The sequence below is a fragment of the Tupaia chinensis genome, unplaced genomic scaffold (assembly GCF_000334495.1).
Source record: "Tupaia chinensis unplaced genomic scaffold, TupChi_1.0 Scaffold000292_1, whole genome shotgun sequence".
Classification (NCBI taxonomy): domain Eukaryota; kingdom Metazoa; phylum Chordata; class Mammalia; order Scandentia; family Tupaiidae; genus Tupaia; species Tupaia belangeri.
This window is the reverse complement of record NW_006159777.1, coordinates 787646-805715: the sequence shown is the minus strand read 5'-3', so window position 1 is coordinate 805715 and position 18070 is coordinate 787646. Positions and strand designations below refer to the sequence as shown.

The window sequence follows — 18070 nt, the reverse complement described above, 5'->3', positions numbered from 1 at the left end:
GTGCCTTTCAGGCAGTCAGCAAATGAAATGCTCAGTCATTAATTCATCAATTACCTTCCTGTCTTAGAAGGCCCAATCTGGCTTTTAAACCGATGGAACCATAAATTGCAATGTTATACCTTTAAAGTCCCAGATGGTAGAGCCAGCGGTCTCTCTCTAAACCTCACCACATCCACCCTCCATTATCTGCCCCACCAAATACCCATGAGAGTGCAAGCATGTGTACATACACACGCAAACACACACAAAAAAAGACACACACACATACATTGTCTCTCTATTAAAGCTCGATATGAATTTAAATCTAACAATGATGAAGTGGTACTTATTCTGTACAAGATATTCACTTCAGGCCAGGATAAAATAAAAATATGAGGAAGACTCTTGCTTAATGTGTTATATTCAGTTCTATAGCCCAGGAGGAAAGGTGAGACGTGTGTAACAGAAGAGAGTTTACTGTAAATGCCGTGAAGGATGTGCTGCAGGGCTGTGGGATTCCCCAGGAAGGAAAGGTCATCTGCTCTTAGGGATCACCTTGAAGGCATTATGGAAGGGATGATAGTTCAGCCAGGCCTTGATCAATTCCTGTAGGTATGGACAATCAGAGAGAAGGGTCTGAGTACTGAAATCAGCCACAGTGACTTGGGGATAAGGAGATTAGTGAAAAGTGCTCCCAGCTGGGTGGAGAGCAGGACAGGAGTAGAAGATAACGTTGCAAAAGGAGGAAGAGGAAAGATGACTGAGAAGGATACTTTCATAGTAGGCCCCTTTTCATAGAGGAAAAGATCTAATATGACTAGGAATGAATGAGGGATGTTCAAGTAGAGGAAAGCTCTGCATTGAAATGTCACAAAGAAATGTGGTATTATCTGTTGAAGATATTTTGTAGTTTTATCAACTGTACTAGGGAGAAATATTCACCTGTTGAAATATCCATTTTGTAAGACAAATAATAATGTTATTTAATATATAAAAGAAAATGAAATGAAAACATAATTAAAAATAATTTAAAAAAATAAAAAGAAATGTCTACACCATCTGACTTTTGTGTGAGTGTCTCATGGCAAGGTGTAAAGTCATCGTGCAGCTTCCCTGGGGTCCCCTAGGAGGTACAATCACATTGTGTACCAGGTAGAAGAGATGCTCTGGAATTGCACAGTGTGACAGCTCTGAGGAACGCTTACTCAAGGCAAGAATGTAACATGAAGAAACAACAGTGCTGGATGGAGGGGTACCTTAATTTGCCAAGAACCAAGATGTCAAACTAGTGTTGGCGGGACAGAAATAGCATATGCTAATGCTCCAACTCTGATGTTGTGCTTGTATGTCAGGTCAGGAAGTTGGTTCTCTTGACTAACCATTATAACTCATTCTATAAATATTTGTGAGCTCTTTCTGTGGATAGAAATATGAGTAAGACATCACGCGATGTCTCAGTGTCCTAATGAGTGAGTGAGACTAAGAAAGTAACCATAGGATACCAAGTGGGATAAGAGTCTACAATTGGGGACTCAGTTAATGGCACCCCTCGTTTAGCCACTTGAATTGTAACCATTTGACAGATAAGGCAAAGGAGCAGCCTCACAGAGGAGTAAATGCCACGTGAGCTAGTGGGAAAGCTGACACTGGACACTTAGACGTGCAGTGACAGTGAGGTGCTGCAGCAGGGCCCCAGGATGAGACAGCATGTGCATGCAGTGGCTGCACTGCAGGACCTGCCCCATCCCTGTGGCTGCTGCTCCTGGAAAGCAGGCTTAAGGATGAGCACAACAGAACATAGGCTTCCTGAGGAAGGCCTGGCTCCAAAATAAAGGTCTGAAATAAAGAGGTCCTGCCCTCACCTTTGCACATTACAATGAACCTCCCCCTTCATGGGGGAATGAGATAACTTAAGGGACAGAGAGAGAAACACCAAGTGTATTATGGCCAACTGATATTCTTTACAGTTCCCCATTAGGTGTGTGTAAAGTGCTCTGGGGACACGGCTGAAGAGGTAGCAGTTAGTAGTAGTTGGTAAGGAGGGCAGGGAGGTGTAGACATAAGGAAGATTGCAACAAAGGAAGTGGCATTTTATTTGGGCCTTAAAGGATGACTAAGAGTTTTCCAGGAAGGAAATAGGAACAATATTTATACAGATGTGTGATGACCAGAAAAGGCATGATGTGTTGGAAATGATGATGGGGTAAGTAGAGATGAAATCGTGGCATGTCAGTGGAAAAGGCTCGTACTTGATGTGAATGGCCTAGCATGCCAGGATCAAGAGATTGGGTATGGCTGGGTAGACAGTAGGAAGCAGTTGGAGCTGTTTAGGTAGAGATATGATCAGCATTGCCTTTCATAAAGATATCTCGGAATGCAGTGTGGAAGATGACTCGTGGGTATGTGTCGGAGGTGGGTGGGGGCGAGAGTGGAGATGGGAAGAGGGTGGAGGATAGAACAGTTACTGCAGCATTGCAGAGGAATTCATTCCCATTCAGACTTCCTGACTTGGTGTTTAAATAGAAGGAAATGGAAGCTAAATTCAAGGTAAGACATTTTTCATGTTTAAGGTATCTCTAATTCCTCATCATTAACTACTGTCATCCATATTTCTCAGTCTCTGGGCTATTGTGCCAACTACCATTTTAAAACAACAAGGAAATGTTTCTTCAGGATTTTTATTTTCCTTCTACCTCTTTTGTCTCCACAGTATCTCCCAAAATTGTAGAAATTTCTTCAGATATCTCCATTAATGAAGGCAACAATGTCAGTCTCACCTGCATAGCAACGGGTAGACCAGAGCCTACAGTTACCTGGAGACACATCTCTCCCAAAGGTAAGAGAGATGGTTTGGAGAGGAAATGGGAGAATCATTGGCCATGGGTAGGAGCTTACTTAGTCTAAGAAGTTCTATGTTTTTGGTAGTCAGTATAACATACAAATGGCTCTGCCTAGCAGTGCCATGTTTCTGTAAGACAGGCATAGCCTTCAAGATGTCAGGAGTCCTATCTGAGCCTCTATCCAGTCCCTTGGATATTACTCCCATTGCCTCTGGGTGAAGAGGTGTCGAGATATTCTGGGTAAATGTTACATGTCAAGTTGGATGATGGATAGCTCTTTGGTGGCATTTTCAGCTGATTGTTTTAAGAAACAGAAAACACAAACAGAATGATGAGTGAATGCTTTAAATGGCCATATTTCTAAAAGGGAAATGTCCAAGTCTGTGCTGTTTCAGCATTGCCAAGAACCTGGTGATTAGTTGTTTTTGTGGTTTTGTTGTTGTTTTACTGTCATTAACCCTAGATAACACGTATAACTTAACGCCAATGGATTTACAAAATCCATTTTGTCTCAATGTGCAGATGTTTTGTAGACCAGACTGAGTGTTGTTCTGCGCTTTCCCAGACTGAACATTAAAACCTTAGAATTTTAGAAAGGTGTTATTTTTCATTAAGTCACCTTTTATCTGGGATCGAGGAACGGGGAATTATTTCATTTAGTCTTAAATATTTGTTGAGTGCCTGCTGTAGTCCAGGCTCTCTTCTAGGCACCGAGAGATCCAGCAATGAACTGAGACAGGCAAGTACCTGCTCTTACGGACTCATGTTCTCCTGAGACAGATGAGGAAAAAAAAACAAACTACACAGTATAACAGGTGGTGATAGGTCATAAGGGTGTTAGAGCAGAGTAGCACATATTGCTAAAATGACAAGGGGTTTGGTCAGAGAAGGCCTTTGAAATGGTGACATTTAAGCCGAGTCACGAATACAGGTCCTTAATTCTGTTGCTTATTGCTGGTCATTGTGAAATCTATGTGCATGATTATGTATGCACACATGTGTGTGCATGCACGGATGGATGAAGTGTGTACTGCAGACAGTGCAGGTTAAGGATTCTAAAGGAGCCATAGTGGTGCTGGTTGGCTTGTTGCAGGTTTATATGCCCAAAGCCAACCCTGAGAAAGTGACTGGTATGAACGAAGTTTATGTGGGGCGCTCTTGAAGGGCAGCGCAGGTCAGGGCAGGGCTTGGGGAGAAGCTAACTGATGCAATCCAGTAGAACATCTCCACTGACACTAGGGGAGTTCTGAAGCTAAGATGAGCACTCAGAATGTTCCCTTTGATGGTGATGGGGCTGGTCCTTTACCAGTGCAACAGTTAGTTGCCGAATTTAGGCTGTTCTGAGAAAGTGTCCCCTGTCTCTTTAGGCTGATCATCTCTCTTTGTATGGGACAAAGAGATGGTTGAGAACTGTCTGTCCATTAGGAGCACATCTGTCAACTGGTATGTAAGCCTGCCACTCCTGAGGGTGGCAGTGTGAGACAGTGTCTACTATACTAAAATTATTTTTAAAAATCAGGGTAGGACTCTGAATCGGCCTCCAATACTGAATTCCTCCTCTCAGACAGTGACAGCTTGCCCTGATAGATGTTCTCAGAGAAGGTGTGAAGTGTTCCGTGTGTTTGGCCTGGATTCTGAGGTGTCTCATGTCACCGTTCTTTTTTGGTTTTGGTTTTTTTTGGAGAGGTTTTTTCTATAGGGTGCGTGCGCTCACCAGAAAGACAGAGAGTCAGAAAGTGAGAAATCGCCCCCCAGAGGGGATGGTCACACCACAATCCCTTCTCTTCTATTTTCCTCTTGGGATCTTGGGCATGCACACACACACGCCCGACGTGAGTTTAAGTCACCGGGTCCGGGACTTGAACCATGGTCAACTACATGGGAGTTGGGTGACATAGTCACTATATGTCATCATTCTTGACACTAACACTATGAACTGAAGAATCAGTGAGAACTACTCACATCTTTGCCAACCTCTCCATTTTAAATGCCCTTATGTGTGGACTAGCTCAGAATCTAGCAGTGGGCTTCAGCTGTGCATTAGTAATGGAGAATGGCCCAGGGCACTTCTGAAGGAGGGGCCATGGGAATGGACAGGCTTCCATCTATGGCACCCACCATTCACCACAGCCTGCTGCGTGGTCCCTGGTGCTATTGATGCCTGGCCAGAATGTGCCTTTAGTCTCTGCAGAATGATTATCATTGGGGTAGACTTCCTTTGCTAGATGCCAAGAGGCTCTGTCTCCTCTTTGATGTCTTTCTTAATTCCCTCCTCCGGCTGCTCAGCTCTTTGTCCTTTTTTGAGTGTCCCTTCCCTTTTCATTGCACACATCCTTTTTCTTTGCCCCTTTATGCCTATACCTGCCCAATGCTGTTTTTGTTCTACCCGTTTCCTTTTTCTCATGGCTTCCTGAGTATTTCTGTTCAAATTTCACTCTTCTCTGCACCCTCGCTGTCTCTCTCTCTTCCTTGTAATTACTTGCCGTCTCTCCTGGACATTGGAGCCTCGTTCATCTTGCTGATGTTCGTGCTGTTTGGTCTGAGAGTCCCTGTTCCCCTTCTGTGGCCATCGAACAGCTTCATTTCCCCAGGGGACTTTTACCTGAGCCTGGGCCAGATGCTTCCATTTTACTGAGGTTTTAGCTGCTATGGAAACAGAAGATGGATCAAAGGGAGAGAAGCAGGATAAGCAGAATCTACCTGCGGATTAGAGTAATTTAGATGAACAGCTTTTTTCCAGATCCCAGGCCCAGATTAGCTATCCCAGATGCAAACTGCTGAGACATGCCAAGCAATAACTAATCACCTCGAAACTCGCCAGGGTGCCGTTTTCCCAGTGACTGATTATTTGGAGATCAGAGATGTCGTTGGGCAGCTGCCAAATTTGAACTGAAGCTGGAGACCCCTTAGCAAGCAGGCCCTTGTCTTCACCCACGAAATATTTCCAAAAGGGTGCTTATTTCAAATCAGCTAGGACATGCCTATGGTCCCTTGAAGAAAAAGACATGCACCTTAGCAGAGGCACCAAAGGCAGAAAGCGTTGCCATCCTTTGTCTCGCTCAGGGAAGGAAGATCGTGATTCAGTCAGGATCAGTCCTGCACCTTGAGCCATTACATCCCTGCATGAGCAGCAGGTCTGAGCTAAGCACTCAGAGCAACCCTGACGACTTCATTGCATTTTCTCTTTCCAGACCGACCCGATTGTTCTGTACATTTATAAGAAATCCTCGTTCCCTCCATCAGCACTCACGTGGTGCTGCTTGCAGTGAACACATATAAACCTCTTTAAATCATGTATTTTTAGCCTTGACCACCGTTTGTGTGAAAGAAGGGTATAGCGACGTTACCTACTCTTTTTGTTGTTGTTGTTTTTACTTTTTTATTTATTTTTTTTATTTCTTATCATCATGATCTTGTTTATATTACATTGAATTGCATATAACTTTACAGTGTATTACATTGCTTTTTCAAAAGGGAATGCCATGCATGTCAGTGAATACCGAGATGTTAAAATCCCCACTTCATCATTCAATATCTTTTCATTGTTTTTCCTGTTCGTTATTATTGTTATTCCAATTATTTTTTTGAACCAGTCAATCACTATTTCTCAATTTGCTTGTAAAAAGACTTTTTAAAGACTTTTTAAAACCATCATGAAATACTTCTCAGACCCATCCAGTTGAGTGTTACCTACTCTTTGTGGCTCGTGCATTTTGATATAAGGAACCTTAAGAGTGACCTTCAGGTGGGAAAGGGGAATTGAGGGGCCTTGTGGAGCACTTTTGTTTGTTAAGTTTTATTTTTTTTCATGAGTGAAGAAGATAGAGAGGGAGAGAGAAAAAGATAGAGCGAGAACCCCCAATGGGTCTTGATGCCCTCTTCCACCTCCAGCCTCAGCTGACCCAAATCATGGGCACATGTGTTCCCGGGGAAGTCTCTGGACTTGAACTGAGAACGCTATGTGGGACTGCCCCCAAGAATGTTTTACTGCTGCGCCTGCATGTAGCACATTACATCAGATGGAGATGTCAGTTGCACCTATCTGAGATAGAGAGGGAGATAGGGCTTCCCAAGCTACCTCGTGGTACTGCCATTGGTTCTTAGAAGTAGTTATCCATGTGTCACTGGGATTAAGTCTCTGTGGTTTCTCTCATGACCACTGCCAGAGTTCAAGAAGAAAGTGCACTAGTCTTTAAATAATATTGTCCTCACTCTGGACACCTGTATCGAGACATGCATAGGCTGTTTGCACTCTGTACAGGCCTTGAACTTTTCCAGAGAAAGAGCCTTCATCTTGGTCATCTCACAAGGAAGAGCACTTTGCCTGCAGGAAGGTTTCATTAACGCCTACCACCATCCTTATCGGTGCCAGCATGCTACTCCTGGTGGAAGCACAGTCTCCTCACTCATGACTCTGGCTCATCTTTCCTCCCCTGGACATGCAACCATGGATTTCAGCACAGCCCTTAAACCACAGGTCCTGTAATAGCTCCAGGAGTCTCCCTGGAATGCCACCCCATTGTTCTTGGTCTTTCTTTTTTTTGGAGAGGTTTTCGCTATAGGGCGTGTGCGCTCGCAGACAGACTGGGAGAGACAGAGAGACAGAAAGTGAGAAATCACCCCCCGGGGGGGATGGTCACACCACAATCCCTTCTCCATTCTCCTCTCGGGATCTTGGGCACGCACGCACACGCGCCTGGCATGAGTTTTAAGCCACCGGGTCCAGGATGCGAACCGCAGTCGACTATGTGGGAGTCCAGCGACATAGCCATTATGCTACCTGCTGGTTCCTGTTCTTGGTCTTTCTTGAGTAAATCCAAATGCTATCTCTTTCAACACACACTAACTCATACTAGGTAGGAGCCCCCTCTTCAGAGAAAAGACTTAATTTGTGTCACCTGTTTCCACTGGACTTTAAGAACTTCAGCAAAATGGCCGAGATTCTTATAGTGCCATGTTGCTGGGAGCCTGAGATGAGACTCAGGTGGAGGAGTTTAATACTAATCTGTGGGTTTCATGATAAGTTTGGAACCTGGGAGCATGGAGTGTCCTGAAGGAGCTCCCCCTCTGTGTTGCACCTGCCTCTGCCTTTTTCTCATCAAACAAATTCTGACAATACAAACCTCATCTAGGCTACCTTAAGGACACTTTATACTGAGATACCGGTTGGGGGTTCAGGGAGGCCCATCAGCTATTCCAAAAGACATCCTGATTTCTGATTCATTTATATCATTCCTATCCCAAGACTTTGAGATTAGGGCCCACGTCTTGCTCATCTTTGATTTTTGACCTTCTAACATAATGTGTCACACCTAGAAAGCATTGGAGAAATATGGGGGGAGTCAGGGATCAAGAACTGATATCTGCCAATGCCCAGGGGACATGCCTGTCCTTCCAGTTCAGAGATTCCAGTTGATGAGGATCCCTCCTGCGTGTAGATGTTCTCGAGGGAGACCTGCTGTGTTTCCCCCTACAGTTCTGTGTGGACAAGTCTCCAGGACATGCTCTCTGGTTTCTTAGGCTCTCCATGCCTTTCCTGAAGTCCCCTAGAATGCTACCATGTTTGAACCTGACTTCTCCTTGGAGGAGAGACTCCTTTCCCAAGTGCTCTTTTGCAAGACTTGAGAGGCTCACAAGTGACATTGATGTGGGTTCTCATCTGCTATTGGCATTTCCTCATTGTAGTCACTCTGCTGCGTGTATTTGTGGTGCATTCTTCATCTGGCCCTTTGGTGGGGAGCACCTGGTCCTTTCTTTGCTTTGCCATGGTTCCCCAGCTCTTGTACCTAGTCTCCCATAGCTCCCAGCTGTGATTCCCTAAAGCAGTCCTAGATATTGCAAGGGAAGAGTTATATCATGAGTCAAAAAAAAAAAAAAAAGGAAATTATTAGACGGGGCAGCTGATGGCACAGATGTAATGCAACTGGACCTATGTGGGAGAGACCCAGGGTTCACATCTCAGGACTTCTGTGGGCACAGTGTGCCCACGAGTGTGAGAATGGGTATGGATCATGGCATGAAGACCCTTTTGGAGCTCTCTCTCTGAAGAAATGAATGGATAAATGTTTAAAAAGATAAGTAGAAAAAATAAAAATTTACTTTAAGCTCATCCTCCCGCCTATCTCCTCTCTATTGGTCTTCCACCCTTCTTCCTTCTCTTCTTTTTTAAATATCTCTCTCTCTCTCTCTCTCTCTCTCTGTGTGTGTGTGTGTATGTGTATACACACACACACACACACACACACACACACACATATATATGCACATATACATATATATGTATATGTGCATATATATAATATATATGTGTGTTTGACCAGAAAGGGACAGAGATAGAGAAAGTGAGAAAGCAAACCACCAGGCGGGCCTGGGACTCAAACCACAGTCGACCATGTGGGAGTCCAGTGCCCTTAACCACCACGCCACCTGCCTGCCCCCTTCCCTCCTTTCCTGCACTCTCTGTTCTTCCCTTTCTCCCTCTCTCAGTCCCTCTCTCCCTCCCTTTCTCTTTCTTCCCCTCCTGGCATATGAATTGAGGCTGGGAGAGACTGAACATATTCCCCAGGATTACATAAAAACATTGGGGGTACTTTTCCATGCTCTCCACATCCATACCTGCAGTACTCAGCAACCTTCCTCAACTGCCAGCTCTGTCTCCTATCTCAGTTCTCTGCTCTACTTGAAGAAGCCCAGTGGGCAGTTGGCTGTCCTGTCCCTTGTTTCTCAGAGTTTTAAAAGGCCCCACACTGGGGAGGGCAAAATGGCCCTTGGGATAAGAGCCATTCTGCTTGCCAGTGCCCTGAGCCCTCCCTTCCAAGTCCCTCCCTGTGCCACACACCCACCTATTTCCTGTTTGTCAGCACTGACGAGGCCTCTTCCCAGCCAAGCAGGACACTGAAGCACTAATTGGCACTGGAGGTATCACAGCTTGAGTTCAACCAGAGCTGGCAGGCGCCATGACTCCAGTGACAGCTTTGTGAAAAAGTGTCAGGAGCAGAGTTCTGGCATGCCATCGGCTGACTGCAGCACCCTGGCACTAATGAGCAGCCTGTCAGCACCAGCATCAGGGCCCCGTGTGGCACAGAGATCGTTAGGATGGCAGACAAGAAAAACTTCCCCAGCAAAAAGGAGATGGGTGGAAGGGGAGGAGGACACAGTGGAACTAAAGACACCACCTTCCCTACAGACAGCAACCACCCAGGAGGACAGGACCGAAAGAGAGAGAGAATGAAAAAGAGATTTATAAAAGACCTATCTGCCTACTCTGGACAACTCTCGGAATCTCTCTGGTTGGGTTGCCTTATTTTCAGATGATGCAATAATCCAGAGAAATTCAGTGATGAAATTATTTCTCCAGTCATGGTTGTGCTATAAAACCAAGAAGTAACCTAAATTCCTGAGACACAGGGACCCAAGAGAGAAGGGGAAACTTGGGATTTTAGTCTTTTCGCTATGCATCAGGGTAGGCTCCCTGCCCAGGCTACCTGCTGAGCTGCCAGCTGCCTGCCTATCTCCTGCTGGAGTTTTAGAATTGAGGAAAGGCAATTAGAAGAAGGAGTCTTTTCTCCATGTTATCCCAGAGGTGGGCCTGGGGAATGGCCATGTGTTTGCTATGTTCATCTGAGGACAAGCATGAATGTTTCACTGTGTTCATCTTCTGCTTCAGGCCCACAGCTGAGTGATTCTGAACTTGCTGGGGTATCTAGACCTTCTCTGAGACTGGCTACCAATGATGACTCCATTTCCATGATATGAGTCACCTTCAGAGTGATCAGAGAAAATGCATATTGTGAAGAAACCGCATGTATTTCAAAGTTTTATGGCACCAAAATAAACCCATGTTTTTAGTTCTATTTTTCTATGAACTTTTTGTAGTTCCTTTATAGAAGACAGCAGTGATCTGTATGAAAGAGATGGCTTAGAAGGCAGGTGCACATGGGTTAGAATTCCATCCACCACTCACTGGCTGACTCAGGCTAAGGTCGTGCTAAATTTTCTCGGTATGTCCTTCTTATCATGTAATTCTTACTTCCTGGCATGGTGCCTAGAGTGTTCACAATGTGGAGGACCCCATTATCCTCCCAACACTACAATGATGCCCGCAACCAGACACTCAGCACATGCTGGTGTCCGCACCTTTGCACACACCATTTGTTCTCCTTCAGTCACCTGCCATTCCTTTTGAGTAGAGTGCTGTTCTTGTTTCAAGACTGCTCAAATATTACCAGTCTGAAAATCTCTGATGGCTTTGTCCAGACAGAGCACGCCTCCCTGTCTTTGAGATCCCACAGCACTCAGTATGCATCCCCAATTACAGTGCTTCTTGCAGAAACCCACATGCTCATGCCCTCCCCTGTCACCCAAGGTATCACGGAGGGCAGTTCTTATGCTGTTGTTTTACCACCATTCCTGGTATAACACCCAATGTCTGTCTGTGGGGTGAGGAAGTATCTGATACTATAGATTCAGTCTTGTTACTCCCTTTTTGAAATGAGCTCTTTCTGATGCTTCACTTAACACAAAATCAACTTTAGTGAGTAAAGGGTAAGATACAAGAGCTTCATATTTCACATCATTTTAGACTGTTGATCATCTCATGTTTCACAGGAAGTCATAAGAAAAGACACCCCCCCACCACCACCACCACAACCTTCCCATTCTGTGCCCCGGACAGAGCCTTGAATTAGAGATAATAATGCCTGCCCATCAGTGTAAAGCACCTGGTCCACAGCAACACATAGTAAGTGCTCAGTAATTTTAGCTCCCATATCCTCAGCCTGCCCCTTCCCCTTCCTTTCTGCCCATGCGATAACAGAAGAGGATCAAACCCAAATTCTTTTCTCTGAAAAGGTTGAATCTTCACAAATCTCAACTTCAGTGAGTTGCCAGAAAGGATAGGTATTCAAAGGTGCTTAATCAGCACCTCCCTTACCCCCACCAATTTCTAATTAATGTAGGTGCTTGATTAAAATTCCCAGAGTACCTCAAGTAGCTATCCCAGGAGGGCCGAGTAATTGCTATTGCAAAAGATATTACAGTGGTCATTGACAGTGGGAGGGAAAAAAATAATTGCATCATAATGGAAAGTGGCAGACCTCCTGTTCAGAATTGCAGTGGAACATGCAATATTAGGCCCAATACAGAGAAAGCAATTTATTATGATAAACATAAACCAGTGGTACAACCTCCAGTATAGGAAAAAGGATCCAGAAATGCATTAAGAAAATGGTTTAAACATAGACATACAGACCAAGGCAAGAAAGAAAAAGCAAAGAAAGAAAGACATTTATAGATCACTCTTTAACTCCATAATTCTCCTTAACTGTGAAATTACAGCTAGATAGATACAGTTAGGGTAAAATTTGCCAATGTCAATAAGGGTTTTTGTAAGTTTAATATTTATGATCTGGTTTAAAGCAATATCATAGCTGTGCAACTTCCTACTTCAAAGGAGAGAAAAATCATAAAAAGACTAGTAGGGAAATTAATGAGTTCAATGTGCCTGAATGGAGAACATATGAAATCAAGCTTCAGTCTAGAAACCAAGGGCAGGAGTGCATACCACAGACACTGTTTGTGGTTTTACCCAATTATTTTAAAACCCTTGAAAACTGTTGTAGAATCAGATGTCTGCTGAATTCAGACAGTGCTAACATTCTCCTCCCCCACACTCTCTTGAGTCTTAGGCTATTTATGCCTGTACTTGGTGACCGTTACCATGCAAAACTGTTTTGATGGAACAAAAAAAAAGGAAACAAAAGCAATAAGGTTGTATCATCTTCTCCAGAGATGCCAGCCAGCTATGGCTTAGTAAAATGCAAAGCCTCACCTCAACAGCATCCTCCACAGGGCAGGAGACCCCATCTCTGAACAAGTGCCCAGAACAGGTAGTGCCACAGGGAGTTGAGGAGAGCCTTAGCAGGGGCTCTCATTACCCACCACCATCAGAATGACCTCTTTGCCATCACACAGCAGTAGACCAGCTACAGGCTTCGGCTGTTCCATGTCCAACATCCACCAAGAACTGCCAGCCAAGCTTGGAGAAAGTTTTGGTTCAAAACGACTGTTCTTAGGACTTCAGGTGTGTAGTTCTGACTTTTTGCCTACATTTGGATCCTCATCTTGACCCTGATGACTGCATCTTCTCTAGAGTCTAAATAATCAGAGTATCTTTCAGTAATAACAGAGCTAACCATTTGTGGATGCACCCAAACATTTATGCATTCTTCACAACCACAGTGTGAGACAGGTCTTATTATTAGCCTCACTTGAAAACATAAACTGATTGTTTCCTCTCTTAAATGAGGCTTAGAGATGTCAGATAAATGGGCCAAGATCAGCCAGCCCCAAGTTGCAGAACTGAAATCTTTAACTCCGAGCAGCCTGTGCTCTACAGTGAGGTTCTCTAAGGGTAATCCCTGGACCCGTAGCCTTAACACCACCTTCAATATTGAGTCAAAATTCTTTTCTTTCTTTGTTTTAATTTGCTGGAGGGTGCATTTGCTTGTTAGAAAGAGAGAGTAGCATAGTGGCTAAGGCACCTAACCAACCACAGTTTGATTCCTGAACCTGAAGGCTTGAAAATCACACCTGGCACATGTACGTGTCCCAAGTCCCAGGAGAAGAATAAAGGAGAAAGTATTACAGTGTGACCCTCCTTGGGGAGCCATCCCTCTCACTGTCTCTGTCTCCCTCCTCTCTGGAATCTCATGTGCCCTATGACAAAAACCTTAGGGGGAAAAAAAAGATGATAAAGCTTCCCCCATAGGGATGATCACCCCTCAATCTCTTCTCCACTCTCTTCTCGGGATTTTAGATATGCACACATACCTGGCATGTTTTTCAAGCCACTGGGTCCAGGACTCAAAGTGCACAATTGGCCATGAGGGATTTAAGCACCATAATCACTATACCATGGCTGGCCTCTAAATCAGAATTCTAAATGTGGGTCCCAGAAGCCAGTGTTTCAAAGCACCCTTCAGGTAATAGTGATGTATCCTCCAGTGTGAGAACCTCTGCTGCGTAGTATGCGTTGTTGTGTGGGGACACTCTGCTTTACATGTAATAGACAGCTGAGTCTTACAAGTGCCCTGATTAGGAGCAAAATGAAATTATTTTTCACTGTAGAAATAAAGACATGGAACTTTAAGGGAGGTCATCTGTCTACCTTGTTTTTTCCCTCTTATTTTAAAAAAAAATTTATGATGTGCTATTTTCATGTAATCATTGTACATCTCTCGAGCACACACTGTGGTTTGCAAGGTGTGCATGCAGTACACAATAGTCACCCTGAGGATATTACCAAAAGCATCACTTTCAACAGAGAACTTTATAGTCTTGTATCTGATAAGAGTTTTCAAGACTCTTTGACTCCCAAATCTATACTTTTCATGCATGTTGATTCCCTGCTTGATTTCCAGTTCATTGTTTCCTCTAGATCTCTGGGACATCTATGTCCTCCTCCCAGACTGTGGCCTAGCTCCTTGGGCCATCCACTTTTCACACTGTTTTTGCAAATTCCCTCATGCTCTTGTCCACACACTTGACTCAGGTTGGACTCTATGCTCAGTGTTGGAATTCTATCCTCCCCTATAACCTCAGGCTCCTTTCAGCAGATCTTGGGATTAATAAAAGCCAAGGACATGGTCCCAAAAGGGAGATCTACCTTCTCTCCTCCACTGACTGGTGAATTCTCTTCTTCCAACTGAGTCTGTCTTGTGAATTTTATGCTCCTTCCTCCCCCACCTGGATGGTCATGGCTCACAGGATTGATGCAGCTACTCTCTGACTTGATTTATTTCTTCTCCAAGTTAAATACTATCATTCACCATACAATGTGGTGTCTCCTGCTTTGATTGTTATTATTAGGTTGTTTTACACTTTAATGGCTTTAGATATGAATAGAAATCATCAGATACCAGACTATGTTTTTCATTATCTGAGTCTATTCAGTTTTTCTACGTGTCCATGTGGTATTTGGCATACTTCATCTTTCTAGCAGTAAAAAAATACTTGTCCTTCTGGAACCAAGACAGTTGGAAGGGATTGAGCAGAATATCAATTCAGTTCCTTGAAGGTCCATGCTCTGGCGTCTTTCCTGGCTGGTTGTTTAGGCTCTCTGAATACCACCTAACAATCAGAGCTTCTCTATTGCCATGGGATTTGGAGCTCCAAAGGTGTAGCCCCTTCATTTCCTAGAAGGGTCGTCTTTGCCCCTCACTTCTCTCCAATGATGGTTGATTCTTCAATGCTCACTGCTTCCCCCACCCTGAAAATCAAATTTCCATTCTGCCTTCCAACACGGAATTAAGAAGAGGAGTTTAGGACCTCAAGTTCCCTTGCGATAGATGCTCCTCTTCTTAACTGCCAGGCCACCCAGGAGCTCTTGTGTTCCTCTGATTCCTTCCTCACTGCATTGCCCTTTCTGAAATGGTTCACTAGGATCAGTGGGGTTGAAGATATTTGACCAGCCATTTGCATGATGGAGAAAGACAAATGGCTTTCTCCCCCATTGACTAATTTATTCGGTCACACACCATTTCAGGAAAGGATTTAAGCAGAGTAGGGAGTGTGGATTGCCCCAGGGAAACACTTTAGTAAAACCATTTTGATTAATTATGTTATATATTGGACGATCACTTCTTGAGCACATGCTGCATACTAGACCACTTTTCTAGGCCCTGAAGATACATGAATGGACCAAGCTGACCAAAGCCCAGGTCTCATTGAGCTTCCAGATTAGTGGAAGATACAGAAAATAAACCCAGGGATGTGTTGACCTTACAATTTATTATAGGATAACTGTGGGAAGAATTAGTCAGATAGGAGGAAAACAGATTGTCAGGTATGTGTTTGGGGGATTGTCTTAAATAGAGAGAGATTTTGAAGGGACTTTGTGGAAAATGAGCTTAAAGTATGGCTTTATTCTGATGAAAAAATTTTGCATGGTTTTTTCATGACATGTAATTCTATGAACTTTTTGAAGACCTTTCTTATTAAGGAGATACCTTAGGAGAGCTGGGAAAGAGCTATCTGGGTAGGTCTAGCGAGAATGTCCCTGACAGTACCAACAATGAGTATGGAGGCACTGAGTCAGGGTATACCTGGAATGTTAGGTCTTCAAGGAAGCCACGTGACCATAGAAAACGTATTTAGTACCCCCCACACACACACACACATACTAGATGGCAAGCTTTCTGAAGTTAGGGAGCGTGTTCTCTTTCACTTGCCACCATGCACACTCTTGTTAACATGGGCCTCACACATCATAGGCATTCAACAAGTATTTGTTTAATAAAAGAGTGGATAAAGTAGACACTGGGTTATAGTTTGAGTATTTTAGCAAGCATGCTCAGAAGACAAGGTTTGAATGAAAAATTATGGCCCCTTTGTCTGGCCCCATGGTCCAGTACTAAAGGGGAGCTGGATCCCATATTTCCAATCGTGGTTCTAATCCCAATCCTGACAGCTTGAAAAACCTGTGCACATGCGTACCCCAAATCCTGACAGGATGGAGAAATGGAAAAGGGATTATGGCACGACCATACCCTATGGATGTACTTTTTCTCGCTCCCTCTCGCTCTTTATCTCTGTTTCTCTCTAGCGAGTTCATGCACCTATGGCAATTTAAAAAAATTGAAGAACCTTCATTAGTGATCTCAGGTTCGAGAGAATGACATGTTCAGACCAATGGCAGGGGAAGTGTATGGCTGAGACCGAGGGGAAGGCCCTGGGACAAGAGAAAGCCAGGTGACAGTGCAGGTGTCTGATGAATCATCAAAGGAAACACTGTGGTCACCCCAGGTGATGGCCGAGGCCAGAGACAAGTGTGGGTGTGAGCCAAGTGTCAAACCCTGCACAAATGATGAGGAATTCAGATTATCAGTCACTGGCAGCAAGGAGGAGGGGTGGAGGCGGCTGCTAGATGGCAAGAGCACCAGAGGAGCAGGGATGTTCAATGAAAGTGTCAGCAAGGAAAATTCTCCAAGTGACCTGGGGGAGGAGAACCATGGCCTCAACCTCTGGAGGCCAGAACACCTGACCAGCACTTTCTTGGGGAAGCTACAGAAGAAATACAGTCCTCTGGTACGGCTATGTTTCAGTTAATCAAGGCTCAGGAAGTGTTCAGCCTCGAGGCTGAGGATCTAGGAGAGCATTTTCTTGGATAGTGGGTGTTCGGAGGATCCAGTACACAGCGTGGATGGTGGGGAGGATGGAAAGGTGATTTGAGAACAGAAATCTCTCACACTGTGTGAATATAAGGGCTCTAGAGTGATGGTGGTGGGGAGGCAGGGAGGACCCTGTGTGTTGCGTGGTCACCACATAGAGAAATGTGGCATGCTAGGATTAGCTAGCCCTGATAGTCCCTGGTGAAGGATGGTAGAACCTCAGCATTTAGCTGCAATGAGAATTTTATTTTTTTAAGGTTTTTGCTATAGAGTTCATACTCTCGCCAGAAAAAAACAGTGAAAGGGAAAGTGAGACATCACCCCTTTGGTGTGGATGGCCACACCAAAGTCCCTTCTCCTTTATTCTCTTGGAATTTTGGGCACACATGTACATGTGCCCAGTGTGATTTTCAAGCCACTGGGTTCTGGACTCGACTGCAGTCTGGGAGTCCAGTGCCACCATGCCATCTGCGAGCACCAAGGGCAGTAGTTTGTTTTTCTTAAGCCCGAGGGTAAGAGCATGTTAGCAAGCATCTGTTGGTAAAGTCGAGTCTGCTCATGGTCTGGGGCAAGGAGAGTGACCTTTAGGGGGCCATGAAAATGTCAAGGTGAGAGCATGTGAGCAGAAATGCAGAATGGAGGGTGCCGTCAGGGGATACGTGGAGGATCAAGTGGCCAGATCCTGGCGAAGAGTTTGGAGTGACATGGGGCAGGTGCTAATGTGAGAAGGAATCAAGTTTTCTTGTTTGGCGTCCTTTATTGCCTATTTGGGAGGACTAGAGGTTCATTCTCTGGTTTTTCTTCTAAGTAACAATAAGTAGGAAAGGAGAAACTGGCTGGTGTCTGATTTGTTTCTGCCTATTGATCCATGTAGGTTAGCTCCTTTTTCTCCACATAGGATCATAATAATCCTAGCCTTGTATTTTTTTAGAGAAGAGGGATTTATTAGATTGAACAGAAATGATAGAGTATGAGAGAGATATGATAAATAGGCAGAATGAATCATCTTTTATTCAACAGTCAGTTACTGAGTAGCTAAAGCATGACAGTGCATAGCGAGGTGCTGGACACGGGGTGGGACAG

General features: G+C 44.4%; 1 protein-coding gene across 4 annotated transcripts in view; it reads left to right on the top strand.

Annotated features, from left to right (window-relative positions):
- The window catches only part of NTM (neurotrimin), a 1082935-nt gene that overhangs the window by 941212 nt on the left and 123653 nt on the right, over positions 1–18070 (top strand). For all 4 annotated transcript variants that reach the window (XM_006150634.3, XM_006150631.3, XM_006150632.3 and 1 more), the window contains one exon: positions 2690–2815. In XM_006150634.3, coding sequence (XP_006150696.1) covers positions 2690–2815 — 126 coding nt within the window. The remainder of the gene's footprint in view (positions 1–2689; positions 2816–18070) is intronic.